We start from the raw sequence: 17,812 nt of genomic DNA on the forward strand, positions 1-17,812 counted from the left end.
TTTTTGGGGGGAAATCCCCTGGGGAAATCCCAAAAATCGGGGGGGGGAAAACCCCCCCCCCCCCCCCCCCCCCCCGATTCCCTGTCCTAGAGAGATATTCTCACAATGGCTGCCAATTGCATCCCTCTTAAAGGGTCGAAGGCCTGTCCCGCTTTCGCAAATGCCGCTGTGTCAAAGAGCCCAGAAAACATTGGCAAATTGTTCGTTCTGCCTGCGCCTAAAAGAGCGACAGTCCAATCCTTGATGTAAATGCTGATTTATTGAAACCTGCAGTTCATTTCTTTCATTCGTGTCCAACACCCAAGAATTCGATGAGCATCTGTTTTCATACGCTAATAGCGAATATGTCATGATGAAGTATGTACCCATTTGTCTTAGACAACCAATGTTAGTGTTTTGAGATTGGTAGAGTTTGTGCTAATGGTCTTCTTCCCTCTCTTTCTTCCCCAGATATCAGCAAGTTCTTGGATGTTCCAACATCGACCTGACCAATACATCTTCTCTCTATGCCCGATACACATTAAGCGTAATTTGTAATGGAATCGTTCAGAGTTCCGCGGCCTGTGGGAACTCACCTCCCTTATGTGCAGAGTCTTGTGTTAGTCCCCCCACTATGCGCACACTTTTCTTTGAATAAACGAACATATCACTAATCTTGTGACAGGCACAATATGCTACTAGTGAACAACTAATTGTCGTCAACAAAGAGCTTTGTGGGACTCCTAGACAGAGTTACATGGACGAGATACGGTCCGATTTCACAATTTGCTCGAACCCGAAGGAGTCGCTGACAGATACTTGCATACCCGGTGATGCAAATGAGCCTAATGAATGCGGCTTTTCTCAAAACTTATTAGGTCTATGTAGCTTTTGCAAAGGGAGCACAGCCAACTCCACAGACTCTTGCTGCAACGCTGCAGATGTCACAAACCGCTGTAATGGATTTACCCTCCCCTCCGTACCATCGCTCCCTCCACTTTTTCCTTCTCCAACTTCAACCCCTAAACCGTCCGACACCACAGTTGCGAGCACAGGTCTCTCCGGCGGTCAAATTGCTGGCATTGTAGTGGGATCAGTTGTCGGATTAATTCTATTGGCTGCTCTCGGTGCCCTACTTTTTATTTGCCTGCGACGGAGGCGAGAGAAAAATAAGGCCTCGGTCTTGAACCAGCCATCACCACAGAGGACGCCAATGCAATATGCCCCTGGGAGCAGCAGGCATGGCGCATACGAGGTTCTTCCGGGTGGTCGTGTAGCAAGAATGTCAGCATTGCAGGGAAGCAGCGAAGAGGAATCTCCACCCTGTGCTTCCGGAGGAGTTGCAGCAGTGGCTCTTGGTGTTACCAGATATCACGATTCATCCGATTCTGAAGTATATGGAGAGAGTCCCGCTCGGGCTAAGCGTGGCCCACCGGCTACTAGCAAGAGAAATGGCTCTCTTTCGAGTGCATCGGTGCTAGCAAGGAACAGTGACACTGCTTCACCCAGGTCTGGAAGTGGTGGTCAGTTTTCGTCACCCGAGGGAATGGCTAGTGGTCAATCTGAACAACTGCCCTATTTCAGAGACTACTACTCGCAGGATGACATCCACCCCAATGATAAGGTTTCCGTTCTATGGGCGTATCAACCCCGTGCCGGTGATGAGTTTGAGCTGGATAGAGGCGACATGTTGAAAGTAGTGGGAATATGGGATGACGGATGGGCAACTGGTGTTCGTCTCAGCGAGAGGGCTGAGGATTATGAAAAACACAATGCACAACGTGATAGTGGGGTCTCTAATGGTTCAGGAGCTCGAAGAGGATCATCTCCACCATCAGGCGAAATCAAAGCATTCCCGGTATGACTCGCTGACGAAAATCCTTTTTCTCTCTTTTTTCCCCTTTCAATGAGCAACAGGTGCTGACAACTTAAATTAGCTGGTGTGCGTCTGCCTACCTGAGCATTGGAGGAAAACCATTGACGGTGATGTTACTTCTTCATCTCACGACGAAACCTAGTGCTCGCTACCATCTGTCTCACGGTCCTCATTTCATGTCTTGACGATTGCGCCTTTTCCATTTCTTTTCCGGTTTTCCTTCTTCAGTCCATGTTTCTGGCGTTTCTTGAAAGGCAGTTGACATTGGTTCTACGGTAACCCTCCCATGCTACGTCCCCATCGACGGCCAAACAGTTATCATTCGCTCCAGCGTGAACGGCTTCATTGTATAGTACAATGAGCAGTAGGTATGCATAAACTGTTCCTGCATCTCCGTTCAACGCTTCCCCGGCACCCCCCCCTTTAAATAAAACCAATGTCACCCAATTTCTCCTTAACGACTTGAGCACCACATTGATTTTTATTTTCTTCTATATGTACCACAAGACGCTATATTCTCCCAGGCTGCAAGCTCTTTTATTTTTTTTTTAAAAAAAATTCCTTTTTATTACCAGATCCTATAGATCTATCTTGTTTTTTTTATATATTCTCATTCTCTTTTTTCATATTCCCATGCTTCAAAACATTTTCGTTTCATCTCAGGAGCACGTCTCTTCGCAACCTTTCACCCTTACCCTGGGTTATTTTTCTTCACGCTACAGTATAACTGGCTTGTGGTTATGTCTGGGTCAATATGTGTATTTCTATCTGCTTCCTTTTCTCCCAGCTTTTGCATATTTATCTGGCTCATTTTTTAAGGAGTCACTTGGTCTTGTTGGCTTGAGCAACCTTCTACCTCCCTATTTCTACATCTCTTTTGTCGCTTTTTACATTTTCTAGCTTACTTAAAACAGATGTAGTTTATACCCCTGAATTTATTGGGTGACAGGACTAGGAGGGCTCTTTTAACCTTCTCATTTTCATTTTGCTATGAATTTTAACGGGTGTTTTTCGTTCCTTTTTTCGCTATATCTTAATTGAGATATTTGCTTGTACTAGTGAGAGGCGTAATAATTACTTTTGATTAAGTTATATTTATAAAAGAATTAAATGCATTCCCAGCTTTTCCATTAATTTTATAATTATTATTATTATTATTAAAAACAAGCATGCTTCGCTTGCTACACTCACTACGCTCGCCACAACCTGATACATCACTGATCACATGGCAAATGAGATGAATGTCAGCCTGCTGGCAACTATAACACCTCAATAGAACATGTGAATATTAATATGCAGTGTTATTGAATCATATTCATTTAGCTGTAGTGAAGAAGAAAATGAAATGTTACAGATGCCATTAATCTGTTTTAAATATATGTAAATTAAAAGTAGTTAAATCATTTTTTTACAATTTAGTAAAAAAATAATACTATAGAAATATAAAATATTATTAAAAAAAACTATAACTTTATAAAAAATAAAATCTAATATTAAAATAAAAAAAATATTTATATATTTAATATTAAAAAATTTTAAATTATAATAATTTAAAGCTATTAAAATTTAAAAAAAGAATATATTTTTATATATAAATTTAATATTAAAGTATTTAATTAATTAATAATTATTTATATTAATTTAAACTATTAAATAAAAATAAATAATACTATAATATAGTAAATAAAATATTACAAAATATATTATTTATATATATTTTTAATATATAATAATTAATTATTAAAATAATAAATTTTTTCTATAATTGTCATTAATTTTGAAAATAAAGATAATTATTGAAAGATGATCTGGTAGATGATAAGACTTATCTGATAAATTACATTAGTAATTAGAAGATTCTGTGAAAAGAATTATAATTGAAAATTACAAAAATTCAACTCCATGTTTTTGTTGTTTTAAGTTTCTGGAGACAGAAGCTCAGCCCTAAAATAGGGTTAGGGCTCAATGAGCCCCTGAATCAAGTTAATAAGTTCATGAACGCCTGGGAGACTGAGAGATACCTTTCCATTGAGAATATTTTAAGGTTTTTTTTTTTTTTTTTTTTTTTTTTTTTTTTTAATTCTCCCTCTAATTTTGGAGATGGGGCTAAAGGACTTTGGTAGGGTAAATCACAAAGGACTAGATTTGCAAGCTGCTATTTGCTTCTCTCGGCGCTCAGGAGTTTCAGTGTTATCTCTGGGTTATGCGAAAATGTGGGGGAAGCCGTACTCCAGAGAATTCTCAAGTCCAAGCCCACTTTTCAATCCGATGACTCAAGGTGTCAGAGATGTTCCCGATCCTTGCATCTGAAGATAGCATGCTTCTTACACCTGAGAACGAATGGCTAATAGTGGAAAATTTCATGACTTCACGTAGCTGCCGTCCATTCGCGCTCCTGCGCTTTTGACGCGCATATATGATGCTGCCATAAAGCCGTGCCAATGGCTGGGTTAAAATGATCGATGACAGCTGGAATGTGGAAGTGCAATCAGTCCAGATCTAATTGGGAATCCAGTTCAGTTTAAAGCATCTCTATTTCCAGGAGGAACCATCTCTGGAAGAGAATGACATATGGCCTTTGTGCATTATATCTTCCAGGATAGCCGTCTGACTGCCATGCAACATGTGTTTCGCTCTTGAAACCTATGATGACGGTGCCTAGCAGCCTTGCAAATATCATGGGTGGTGTTCATGAAGACATATTGGAGTAGTAGAGTTCATTGACTGAGCCGAGCCGCGGCAGGAGATGATTTGAATAAGAGGTGGTGCATCCCATCATGGCATTCCTCTATACTTGGCTCGGTCACTTGCTTCGCCAAGCAGCATTAAGGTCTTTTTATGGATCCTGCGATATATTACTCTCCGTTACACCAAGAGGATTCCATATGCAACGTACACCACATCACCCGCCTCTTCTTCAGACAGTGGCCCGAGGATCTCTTTGTCTATCGTGTAATCATAACCCGTACTCACATCAAAAATGAGATTTCTTGCTGTCCAATTCAATGACACATGTCACCACCATCATCAGGAGCGGGGTAATAATACAAGGCCGGGGCCACATGGACTTCCCGATCTGGGATTGGAGAATTCCAGCATATTATCTGTAAAATTTTGTTCAGTTTCTGAAGCTGCAAGAGAGTAACTGCTGTGGTTTGGGCCGTCCCGACTTTTCGGGAATGGAAAACACTCACTATGGAGAGTTCCTCGTGTCTGATCCTTCATATAGCTCATACCCGCTGGGACAACGATATAACTATCAAAAATGCCATCCATATTTTGCCACGGTCTACCAAGTAGGCATTGTCGCATTCAATTGTGCTCTGCAAGCTATTAACTTCATGGGCAGTGGCGGATAGAATTGGCATCCTGGGGCTAGACGTTCGGAAATAGAACGTTGGAAACTATAAAGATCCGATCTTCGGTTATTTCCAGCTCATCAACGTGCCTTCGACCGGCAAGCACAAGATTGCCGGCATAACAAAGGACCCACAACCAACCAGACGACGACAACAACAACAACCAACAACAACAACAACAACAACAACAACAACAACAACAACAACAACAACAACAACAACAACAACAACAACAACAAAGACAAAGACAAAGACAAAGACAACGTGGGGAATGTCCGCGCTTGCATTTTTCCTCAGCCGCAAAACTCTATTCGGCATTTGAAATGACTGCAGCTGCACGAGAAAGGCCAAAAAAAAAAACATATAGCATTTCTGTTATGGAGTAGTAGCAGCCCCAAAATATATCCGCCGTATGCCGATTCCCGAGGCAAGAAATTGGAAGAAGTCAAAAAGTTGGGACATATTTTGATCATGCGAGTGGCTTAGGAAGAAGTGACATGTGGTTGTTACATGGCGGCATGTTACAGGCTGCTCTTCTGCCCAACGCAACACCAGGTTACCCACTCACAACGCATCCCGATTCCCGATTCCCGAACCCGAGCCGAACCAAACCGAGTGGGGAACAACGCATGGATGTGATATGGAAGCGGAGTAGGTTTGTCTCAGGTATTGTTTTGCCTTATTTTCTGGCTCTCTGGGATTTCCTGGGAAGCGTGGAGGTATTTTTGTCATCTCGACTGGTCAGATATTTTTTTTTTTATGGTTGAATGCAGTATAAAAATAGAACAGATTTAGTGTTTAAAATTCTTCCTCGCTTAAGTGAAGTCGGAAGGAAGAGAGATATGCTTAACCAAAAAGATGATAACAGGATCGTTTAACTACAGAAAATGAAATCGAACAAATACCAGCCATCATTACTGGGTCGGAAAGGAGAAGAGCAGCAGGTGTAAATTTAAGGAAATCAAACGACATAGTTAAAATATATTAAGACAAATAAAATTTCTTACATGAAAAACAACTGGAAAACACCGAGGCAAGCCCATTTCCATGCCCTATTCCTTATCCCCCTGATATATGGTTAACTATAGGAAAATATACATAAGCAAAAACACCCAAGCAGGAAAAAAAAAAAAAAAAAAAAAAAAAAAAAAAAGCCATTTGCCCATCCGGTAATATTAATATTATTAATAAAATAAATAAATAAACCCGATATAAAGCCCAGACTGTATGGAAACAACAACTATAACAGTGGAGGGAGACTCCATATGTAAAGAGATGAAAAAAGTAAAGAAAACATTATAATTACTGTCCAAGTTCAGACCAGACAGTACTCAACCACCCATTTGTAAGGATATGTGAACTCGTTATTGGCGAAGGCCATTGCTCCTGATTTCCCCCCTCGATGAAAACTAGGACATCGTCGCCGCCAAGACTGCTCATCCAGCCGGGACTGGGGCTGCTGTTCCCACTATTGGTAGCGGAAAATGGGCGTGGAGAAGCGTCCAGGCGCAGTGGAGGTGTTAGGTGCAAAGGCGGCGGTGCACCTGGTAGAGGTGGCATGGAGAAGCCGTGCTGTGCGGCAGCGTTGATGGAAGGGAGGGACTGTGAATATGGGGGTGGGGGTGGCTGGCGGGATGTGATCCAGGGCTGGAGGGGTTGGAGACGGTTTGAAGGGGTGGACAGGTGTTGCGAGTTTGTCAACGGGGTTGTTGCACTTTGTGTGGAGGAGGAGGTGTAGGATCCCGGGGAGGTTAGGGATGGTGGAGGGTTGTGTGTTGTGTTGGTTGGGGGGAGGGAGTGTGGTGGTTGTAGAGAGTGGAGTGGGTAGGAAGAGGGGGGAGGAGGTAGACCGGCGGCCCAACGTTCGTTCTCGGCGGGTTTGGAACGGGGGATGGAATTATCGTGTTCTGATCCTGATCCGGGGGATGGGGATGTATGTAGCCCATGAACAGGACTGTTAATGCCATTGACAGATACCCATGATTCCTTGCGAGCACCGGCACCCCCATCGCCCTGGGATTCCACCCCATCTCCCGATTCGCTCTTGACAGCATTACTGCCGACATCACTGGTTGGACCCCGTTCCACCGCATTCGCAGACGCTGTCGTGCCATCCTCGTCGGGCCCGTTGATTTCCGCCACCTGATCTTCTGCGTTACCCAAATCCATAAAAACCTGATCCAAAAGTTTGACTTCGTCAAACGATCCCGAATATCTCCCTTCTTGTACACCGTACGTCCTGCCGTTACTGGCTCGAGAGTCGCTTTCGGCACCAGAACCTGTAGGTAACATTTCTTGCTTTCGAGAACCTCGTTTGAAATCCCGTATAGCCTTCGAATAATAGCCGTGTAGACGATGAATAGTCCGGAACCAACCAGTAGCCATTTTCAGCCTTGGTCTCATATCGCCCAAAATTTCGATGGCTTTTCGTACATCAACTTGTCCCTGACTGCCTGAACCCTGAACATCTGTCAAACCTGGTTTCGAGCACACGTAACCTTCCTGGTCCATTTGATTAAAGTGCGCCGCGTAAACACCGACAAGGGCAGCGTTGTAAATAGCGAACCCAACCATTGGAGTTTCCATCAGTACACCGCGATCCTGACACGTCCGAACAAGTTCCGTCATTTGACGTGCGGCCTTGAACAGTCCCCGCGCACTCTCGCGCCAAAACCCTTCGGGTACAAGGTATTTCCCGGGTGGGAAACTAGGCTCGTCGATGGGTCCCTGGGGATCAGGACACCGCAAAGGTAAGAATGGAAGGTATGCTCTGTGTAATACGATCACGGATAAGAAGTAAATAATGTGGATGAGCGAGTACGGCGCTAAACTATTCTTGTACATAATATGAGTGTCGGTGTTGCGTTGGGTGTATTGAAGGTTGCGGGAGAGTCCTTCTTGGAACTCGACAAGAAGTTCCCGAAGGGCAGCGAAACGAGAGTCGGGATGCCATGGAGGGAATCGATCAAATCTATGTCCACATGAGAAAGAGCAAAACGACAAAATTAATTAGACAATGTTCCACGACTCTGTTTTAACGAACCTTCTTCCACCTGAACATGACCATTTAGCAATGGTTCCCCATATTCTGACCATGCGAATCAACCGACTCAAAACGCACTCCTCCGCCCCAACCTCCCATCGATCGATACCGTTCTCGGTAGGTTCGTTTCGGTGATGAGGTGTCGAAGACCATTGCTTCAGGTCTGATGGCCCTCCTGATCGCAGTTTTGCGTCCTCTCCATATCCTCCTATAGGATGCCGCAAGCTGGGGATCTGAATCGATAGGGTTTCGTGACCTTGTGACCGTCGCTTTGGGCCATCATGTAATCGTGAAGTTTTGACCCGCTCTCCAAACGCAAACGCATTGTCGCTAGGAAGCTGGATCTCTAGATCGCGAACCTTGATCATTCGAGGACGATATTTGCCACTGCTCAGGTATCGATCTAACATAAAACAGCTCCAAAAAGTCCGTCGTCTAGTCTCTTGCTCGATCACGTCATCTGAATTCTGGCCCTTTTGGTCCCATTGTTCCGCCTCCGAATTAACTACTCTCGACGAAGATGTGCTATGGGATGACAGGTCGTTTTCTAGCTCAAATGACAACCCCATAACCTGGGCCAGCCGGATAGCCATCCCAAGATAAATCCAGGAATTTTTGCCCCTACACGTTCCCCATTCGTGTAGACTTAACATTAAAAGGGCCTGCAACCGGTTGATATCAGGGCAAGCAATGTCTGCTCCATCGACACCTGAGAGTCTGGATCGCAGTGCGTTCGCATAATAATCTGATGCTACGAGAGGATTGCATGGCGCAACAGGTGATGGAGGAGAGTGATACTGGGTCAATTGTGGGTGGAATCGAGCGGTCAGGGCCAGCACTCCCAGTAGGATCAGCGGAGAGGCCTCCGCAACCGGGACTGGGCTCTGAGAATGCTCCCCAGGAGTCTGGCCATCCTGCTGTGTTGTGTTTGCGGAAAGCTGGCGTATCTGGGCGAGAAAAGTGGTCGGATGCAAAAATGGCAAGATTGTGGAAAAATGCAGCTGAAAGAGCTCGAAAAGACTCTCCCAAACCTTCACAGTCAAGATGGACAAGTCAAGGATTTTGCCATTTGGTTTGGTTACATCCTTTACTGCCGATGACACAATATTCATACTTTTTCTTGAACGCTGACGTTTGGGGCTGTCCCACTCGCCATTCCGGTCATCGCTATCCCCGGTGGCCGCAATGTCGCGCTTTGTGGGACCTCCACCTCCACCTCCACCTGAAGCAGGAGCCGGATAGGCACATTCTCTTCCGGAGGATTCACATGCTCGACAGGTAGTATCGATGCCCGCATTGACACATTTGATCTTGCTTCGCCTGCAACGAGAGCAGGCAATGCTAGAGCGCATTTTCAATGCGGGTTGCTCTTTTTTCTTCTCCACGGTTGTGGTTGTGTCGGGGAAAACCCCCGAGGGAAAAGCGGCCCTGGATGACCCGCGAAGGTCGATCTTCACAGATATTCTTATGATAGTCAAATGGTCAGGAAGTAAGAGTCCTTTTTCACGAGGTTTTGTTTTCTGTAGCCTGAGAATGTGTCCGAAAAATAATGGGTGGGTTGTCCTTGTTACGCCTCCAAATAGCACAGCACGAAACGCAGTCGTTGGATTGAACGCAACAAAGAAACCGACTAGGACACTGCGAGACGAGGCAGAAGAAAGAAACCAAAAGAACAAAAATTAAAGGAGACTAATTAAAAATAAATAAAAAAAATACTAAATAAAAAAAATAAAATTAAAACATATAAAAACAACCGAGGAAATGAGGGGAAGAGGGGATAATATAAAAAAATAAAAAGTTAAGGTTAGATGAGGATTTCGCGTGTAACAAATGTTGGGTAAAAAGCCGCAATTTAGGGAACTGCAGCAGAACGGCCGGTTCCGGGGTAATAGTCGAGCAAAAGATGTTGGTTGACCACAAGCTGTGGCAGATTACAAACACTGATTAAGGTTCGTAGATGTTGGGAGGTTCTTCCTTTTTGCTTCCCGCCACTAGTTACTGCTCTCGCAACATGAGATTCCTTAGAAGCTCCTGGGAAAGGTTGGGGGCTTAAATGCAACAGTGGCAGAGGAGGGAGAGGAGGGAGAGGAGGGAGAGGAGGGAGAGAGGAGGGAGAGAGGAGGGAGAGAGGAGGGAGAGAGGAGGGAGGGGGGGGGAGGGGCGGGTAGAGAGAGAGTCACCAAACGGCGTCCTTTCGTGTCATATGCCGAGTTTGCACTCAACAAAGATGGTAGGGAAAGCCAAAGAGCGTAAAAGGAGCGTTGAAAGGGGAGAATGACTAGAGGCAAAGAGGAATGAAATATAGCAACAAAAAGGAAAAGGATTTGAGCCAAGGGGAAAAAAGAAAAGAGAAGAAGTCAACTTAGTCGAAAGGACCGGAAACGCACATGGCTCGTGTTGGTGGTTGCGGCAAAGATGATGTTACTCTAGCTGAAAAGTACCTAGGGAATCGGGCCAGACTGAGAGGCAACGGATTGCGCGGTGAGATTAACTTCAAAATCCGCAGCCGGGTTTTGGAAGTGAGGAGGAGGTAGTAGTAGTAGTAGTAGTAGTAGTAGTAGCAGTAGCAGAAGCAGCAGCAGCAGCAGCAGCAGCAGCAGCAGTAGTAGTAGTTGTTGTTGTTGTAGCAGCAGTGGGAGTCAAAAGCAACAACAGTGATAAAAGGCAGTGTGGCTGACAATGCTAACAGCCAGGATGGGCTAGATGTGTGGATAAAAGGGAAATCTTGGAAAGCTAATTAGATGTTGGCAAGATTGACAAAAGTACAATGCCCCCAGAGACCTGAGAGAAAGAGACAGACCGCGATGGGGACAAAGACGACGGAGGGAGTATGCGAGATTGGCGATATCTAGTTTAGGCTAGCAGACCGAGGCATGGGGGAAGGTTTTGGTTTTACGGGATGGGGGCGGCGGTGGCTGCTGCTGTGTTTTTTAGTTGCTGGTCTTTTGCTGGTCTTTTGCTGTTGGATGGATGATGGCTTTGGGTGTTCATCTGAGAGTCGTGTCACACCAGCAGCTCTAAGCGGGGATTGGGGATATGCGAGAGTAGAAGTAGGGTGAGCACGGAAGTGAGACGGGGCGGGTTGAGAGGTGGGGGGGGGAGGAAAGACAAGCAACAAGACCCCTGACGTGTGGCTGTGGGTGGGCGTGAGAGCAGGTATATAAATATATATATATATATATATAGAGGGAGAGAGAGAACTTTCCAGCAATTCGGCGAGGAAAGAAAGGAAAAGAGGGGAGAGGGAGAGGGAACGCGGGAATGAGAGAAGTGAAAAAGAAGGGTAGTAGTAGTAGTAGTAGTGGTAGTAGTAGTAGTAGTAGTAGTAGTAGAAGAAGAAGAAGAAGAAGAAGAAGAAGAAGAAGAAAAAGAAGTGGGAGCTGGATGGAGGACGCAAGAAACGGGGCTGCGCCCAATTTTGCCGGCGAATTAATTGTTGCTGTGAGTACCTGGATGTTGTCTCTTACGGATAATGTCATGGCCCTACGGAGTACGGGGAAGTTTTATGTCTGCGTCTATCTATCCGCGTGTCGAACTCTTCCTCCATCCGTAAAAATACTTATGTTAAACTGACTCCGAACTTCGCAACCCACCCGCAACCCGCCACCAGCTACACTTCCAACCCGCAGACGTTGTCTCCACAACAACAAACCCCAGATCCCTTTATGTTTGACACTTCCCTTTGCTCAATAAATGGCTTCTTCTTATCGTGGGATATTATTGGGCACAGGGGGCCCGGCAGCGCAACAAAAAATATGCTGCAAAAACCCCGAATAGAAAAAAAATGCCTGACTTTGGGCTCCTGAATTTGTTGGCTCGGGGATTTCCTGGGAGCTTATGATGGTCAATGGTCCCGAGCACCAAATTACGAAATAACCGTGGAACCAAATTTTTTTTTTTTTTTTTTTTTTTTTTTTAAAAAAAAAAAAAAAAAATAAGAAGAAGAGAAAGAGAAAGGAAAAAATAGAAAAGTTGCAACTGGACCCGGGGCCTCTGATTTGCAAATAAAATACATATACATTACATCCAAAAACAGCAAGATTTGCGGCTGATCGCGGGCCGGCAAGGAAAAGGGATGAATTCGACCGTTGACCCCGTCTACATACTTCTGAGCCGAAGAGATCGTGTCAGCTTCTTCATCTCGCCGACTCTGCGAAAAGGGCACACCGTTTGCGTCTCTCAGCAAGGATGTGTGTTGTGTACAGCTATCTTCGGGCTCGGAGTAGAAGATCCCAATAGTCATTACAGCGGTCTCTCTTTCATCCGCAGCTTATATTTCCCTATCCCTTCCCTCCCCCCTCCCCCCCAGCTACGGCTGTCCCCCCCCAAAAAAAAAAAAAAAAAAAAAAAAGGGTTACAATCTGACCCGTGCTATGGCGAAGATAAGAGTGAGACTCGGGGCCAAACAAAAATAAAGTACAGAAGTGCAATAGTCGAAACATCCCTGAGGTTCTTGTAGTGGTAACCCGGATCTAGATCTTTTAACAGCCATGGTTCTTCAATATTCGTCCTCTCTTATCTCTCCGGGTTCCTCAGATTATAGCCTCGAAGCTGAATTTCATGTTCTTAGATTCATGTGCAGTTTCATTTCGCAGGCTGAGCTGCCCATTAATAAACATTTCGGCGTTAACCGGATGGGCTATGTGCGGGATAACCTTTTGGCATGCCCCGGAATAGATCTAATATTAGAAACAAGCACCCTTTTTTTTTTGTGTGTCATTTCTCAATCCCCCTTCCCCGGAGAAAATATGTTGCCTCGTACAGCGTCGGTTTCCTTGTGTTGGCTCGGGGAGTTAAACGGTCAAGCCCATGGTAACTTGGTATGCTCTCCTCCTCCGGTGTAACTGACAGCTGCTCTATATTTGTTTAAACCACGTCTGTCAAAACGTCCAGGCGACGGAGTAGATCGGGAGAGCATTACTCCTGCGCCCATCTCTAACCTCTCATGCCCTCCGATAATACCATAAGCGGTATTTTCTTTGCTTTTTCCTCTGTTGCTTTCTTTGGGTCCGCGATATGGTTTATTTATTTATCTATTTATTTTGCGCGAAATATCGCAGTAAAATCGGTGCTCGCCCCGACCCGCAACGGAAAGAGAAAAACCAAAAAAAAAAAGAAAAAAAAGAAAACAAGGAAAAAAAATGCAAAAAAAAAAAAGGAAAAAAAATAAAAGGAATGAAATAAAGACACACTGGCCGAATATCCAGGCAAATAGGCGGATTAACATTCCAGAATCGGCACGGCACGGCACAGCACAGCACATCAGGATACGGAGCAGGCAGCGCTACGCTCCATCATGGCTTTAGGGGGGTTTCGGCTTTCTCCTCATTTCCTGTCTGTCTGTTTGCTTTTTCCACCACTGCCCACTCTCGGAGTCCACGGGAGCGGGCGGAAAACCTAACTTATTTTTTGCATTTTGTCTTGCTTCCTCTCTCCGTTCTTTTTTTCTTTTCCCAATCCTGCTCAACCTGCTCGCTTTGCTCACCACCCAAGCTCATTTTCCGAGCCACGTGTCGAGCTCTTTACCTCCTGTACAACGGATAACTATACGTGTTGATGCGGCCCATGGATGATAGGATGGATGGCTTTGATCTATGACGTAGAGTGCGTCCCATCCGTCTTCTCTGTGGGGGCCTTCAGCGCCCATAGTTTTAACCACTGGCCGTTAACGTTACAACTTTGTTAGTGCTTTGCCAAGCCGGTTTGCCAAATTTTATTTTTCATTACGTTTTCCCGTGTTGCGTATAACGATCCGGTCAATAAAATAGAATCCGATAAAATAAAATAGAAAATACCCCAAACTCCAGCTCCAACAACAGTTCTCGAGGCCCGAGGGCACAGGTGGAGGTTGAGCTAAGTACGTACGATGCATGCATGCATGTCTCGACGTATGTGCGGGAAGGGATCTGATTTACTCCCGTAAATTCTCGCCGTTTGCTGTTCACACAGCCGTTGTTTGGCATGTTAGGCTCCAAGTACGTACGGACGGAGCGCATACATTCTGAGAACAACGAACGCAGTGCGTATGCATCTTTAAAAATTATTCCGAATCCGCAAGGTATGGTTTCTTATTCACGGCTGCACAAAGAAACTCATTTAACTCATAGCAAACAAAATGGACTTGGTGCTTTTTCTTTATTCGAATTTACGTCCGCGTCGCTAAACAAACCCCATGGACGGGACAATTTCCTCCTGACTTTTCTCTCCTGGTTACTCCTTTTTTATTTTATTTTATTTTATATTTTGGTATTCTCCTTCTTTAAGACACCAGGATTTTCTTGAATTAATTTCTCTCCGAATTCCTTAACCTTGGGGAAAAAGCCCGGGAAGTCCCTGGTTCTCTCAGCTTTATCATCCAAGTTACCGTTACGGTTACCTCAGAGCCCAGACAAATCAAAAAACCCCCTCCCCATGCCCACCCCTTTTCGAGGGGACGGAAAAATAAAAAGTAAATAATAAACGCCCCCCTCGACCCCCTAAATAGGGGCCGCGTTCCATCTGTTCTTTTTCTCCCGAGGATCACCGGTCCAAATCCTTTTCCGATCGGCAATCCAGCATCTTGACCCAGTGACGGGCTGACACTCAAAGGTCGCCGACCACCACAGATCAACTCAACCATTAACAATTCCGTCATTCAACAATAGACAAGGAACATGTATATTTCTCTCTCTCTCTCTTTTATTTTTTAATTGTTGGTCCTATCAGTGGTTCAAATTCTATCTAGGTCTTAGTATTGTCACTGCGAATGGATACAGGCTGCCCTCTATAATTCAAAATCTCAGAAATTCCTGTCTTAATACTATCATTGAAAGCAGGATCTACATACTGTATACGGAGTAGATTATTTACTGAAAACTTATTGAAAATTGGATCTTGGATGATATCCTTTTCGGGGCCGTTACAGTATATGTCCTGGAGCTGTTTCAAAAGAAGCACCATGATGCTTTGGGAATTCACGGGGCGCTGAAAAGATCTGCAAACTTCCTCAAAAGTTGTCATTAAGTTAGTGCTTCGTTGCCTTCGTTAGATGCAAAAATTTCATGGTCATCCATAAAGTTGCGAATGCTCTCTCTGATCGAACCAGACAGGTTGGGCAACTTACATACCCTTTGCAGTCCTTGCAATAGACTGTGCATATAGCCAGCCATCCTATTAGCCAATTATTGACAGGCTATGATCGCCTTGATCGAACGATCAGAGGACAGCTAATGCTTTCAGCCAACCACTGAATCGTAGGCTCATCCGTTGCCCTAAACTCCTCGACCGATCATCTACTTTTCACCTCGACTTCTTCCACATCTCGAAGGATATTCTCTACGTACTCGCCCGTACCGCTGAGTTTGAGAACGAGAACGATCGCACGGTGAACTTTTGAGTATCAGTCGAGAGAAAAAGGTAGGTCAATAGTGCGGTTGGGTCTATGTAAGGCTAGGTGTGCGAGTAACGGAAAGTAATCGAACACCACAAATAGGACCCGTTCCCGTCTATCCGATCGTATACCGGTTGTATGACCCTTCCACAGATTCGAAATCCATTTCGAAGCCACGAACAGTTGATGGTAGTGGTGGGTTAATGTGCGGGTGTTTTTGGGACTTGTCGATATCTTGTCCGTCGATAAGGTGAGTGATTCCGGGTTCGAACATGCTCACAAAGAGTTGAAGCACATCCTCAAGTCACTCTAAATGGTCAACGTCAGCAGCGCAGAGTGTGCTCATGAGAGGATGTCCAAAAGAATTCCGTCTTTCCTGGTCCCCATGGAGGCCAACGAATGGGGAAGTGTGTGAGCAACTTCTAGACCCTCACAGTCACCTGGGTCGTTCTGAAGGAGATTCCCATCATCACCCTTACTCTCAATCCCTCCCTGCTTGATTCGCAGGTGCGCTTCAACCCTGTCAACCCTGTCGGACACGACACGAGGATGATGATCGCGGATAAAGACAGCTCTGCCTGAGGATGGATAGGTGTGGACACCCGCTTCGAAAATAGTGAAGGGAATGTCGATTGGGGTGTCCTCGCCGAAGAAGCTCTGGCTGAGTTAACGAGATGATCTATCAACCATGGGTGATATGTAACACCATAACCGGCTTACGTAGACAAAAGAAATTGTCAACCATGTGGTCGGCGAAATGTTTGGTAGCGCTCCTAATTTTGCTTTTGTCATCTGCATCAAAAAGGGAGACCCTTTTTGATATAGGTTAGCGCAAGAGAGATATCAGGCCCGATAGTATCCCTATATGCCAAATCCACATGGTCATGATGGTCACGGAGATACAAAAAGACCCAGTTCTAGAAGGCATCTTTTCATTGCACATGCAGATGCACATGTTTGAACTTGGCCTTGATGAGCATTGCGGGCATGTATCCCCTCCTGGCCCAGCTTGTTATGGGCCATAATCCTCCATCAGCTTGTTGAGAATGGCACTTGCTGCCGTCCTTTATTGCGAACTTAAGGAGAGAACCTTTCTAACTGTGAATTGTGTTGATGTGAAGCCATTGTTGGAGGCTTCCATCGTCTTACTGAATTATTTTTAGAGTGAAGGGCTCTCTTTTGGCAGGTCATTTGCCCCCCGAAGAAAATGGTGTAGAAAATTACCACGTTAACTAGTTAATGTCTAAGCCACGCCATCATATCAATTTATTCTTCAAATGCTCTGCTTCAATGTGCCACAGTGCCTTCAATTCACAGCAGAGGTGCAAGAAGCTCCATAGAAATTGAGAGAAGAGAAGAATTGAACCTATGATATCTGTCATTGAAAAACAAGAAATCTTCTTAATTCAGCTGCAGGACTACACAATATACTGTAATTTATTCTTATCTATAACTTTGTTACTGATCTATAAAAGTGAATATATGTTATAATCATATTATATAGTTCTACAGCACAGTTACACTTTCTATATGGAGCTTACTTTTTTAGCTGCAGCCCACTTCATTCAACACCTTTTGTATAAACTTCATTTGCTATCTGAGCTCTTATAATGTCTTCAGCATCTGTTAAGACCTCTTTTTATAACACGAATATTGACTTGTAAACTTAAGTAATCATTTAATATTTTTTTTTTCCAACTTCATAGATTTAAGAGAATTAATTTAATCATATCTCATATTTATAACATGAGATAGTTGATCTGTCACTTACTCATGAATATTATTCATTGAGTTAAAGACTCTTTTATATGAGAGATTAATTTATGATGTTTTTTTTAGAATTTGAACACATCATTTCTGAAGTCTATAAAGAGATGTTTATATGAGGAACATTATCTGACTTAGCAGCACTCAGATTCTAGTAAATTAACTATTTTTATAAGCTTGAAAGACCTGTACAAGCCCTTTCTCTTGAAATTTGAAGCTTCCATATCAGAAGTGATTGACATATTGAATTTAATAAGTTGAGGACGCATGAAGTTATATAGAGTGTTCTGGTAGAGGGTGAATTATATTAGGATGTAGCCCACAGCAGAATTTAACCATCAGTTCAGTTTTATATGCAGCAGGCAAAGCACATGAATCATGATGATTCTTAATCCATACACAAACGCAGGATGGGCCTA

General features: G+C 44.3%; 3 protein-coding genes across 3 annotated transcripts; 1 reads left to right on the forward strand and 2 right to left on the reverse strand.

The window, feature by feature from the left end:
• Window positions 1-105: 105 nt before the first annotated feature.
• PAAG_02301 (SH3 domain-containing protein) lies at window positions 106-1,997 on the forward strand (the record flags this gene model as incomplete). Its single annotated transcript, XM_015844598.1, has 5 exons — window positions 106-200; window positions 274-357; window positions 451-598; window positions 665-1,837; window positions 1,917-1,997. 5 exons carry the CDS (start codon window positions 106-108, stop codon window positions 1,995-1,997), a joined length of 1,581 nt encoding a protein of 526 aa, XP_015701646.1.
• A 4,519-nt stretch (window positions 1,998-6,516) lies between these two features.
• Window positions 6,517-9,609, reverse strand: PAAG_02303 (hypothetical protein; the record flags this gene model as incomplete). Its single annotated transcript, XM_002795551.1, has 2 exons — window positions 6,517-8,185; window positions 8,258-9,609. 2 exons carry the CDS (start codon window positions 9,607-9,609, stop codon window positions 6,517-6,519), a joined length of 3,021 nt encoding a protein of 1,006 aa, XP_002795597.1.
• Window positions 9,610-15,524: 5,915 nt separating this feature from the next.
• Window positions 15,525-16,751, reverse strand: PAAG_02305 (hypothetical protein; the record flags this gene model as incomplete). The annotated part of the gene is made up of 3 exons (XM_015844599.1): window positions 15,525-15,625; window positions 16,061-16,287; window positions 16,717-16,751. 3 exons carry the CDS (start codon window positions 16,749-16,751, stop codon window positions 15,525-15,527), a joined length of 363 nt encoding a protein of 120 aa, XP_015701647.1.
• Between the last annotated feature and the right edge of the window lie 1,061 nt (window positions 16,752-17,812).

This window comes from Paracoccidioides lutzii (assembly GCF_000150705.2).
Source record: "Paracoccidioides lutzii Pb01 unplaced genomic scaffold supercont2.5, whole genome shotgun sequence".
NCBI lineage: Eukaryota > Fungi > Ascomycota > Eurotiomycetes > Onygenales > Ajellomycetaceae > Paracoccidioides > Paracoccidioides lutzii.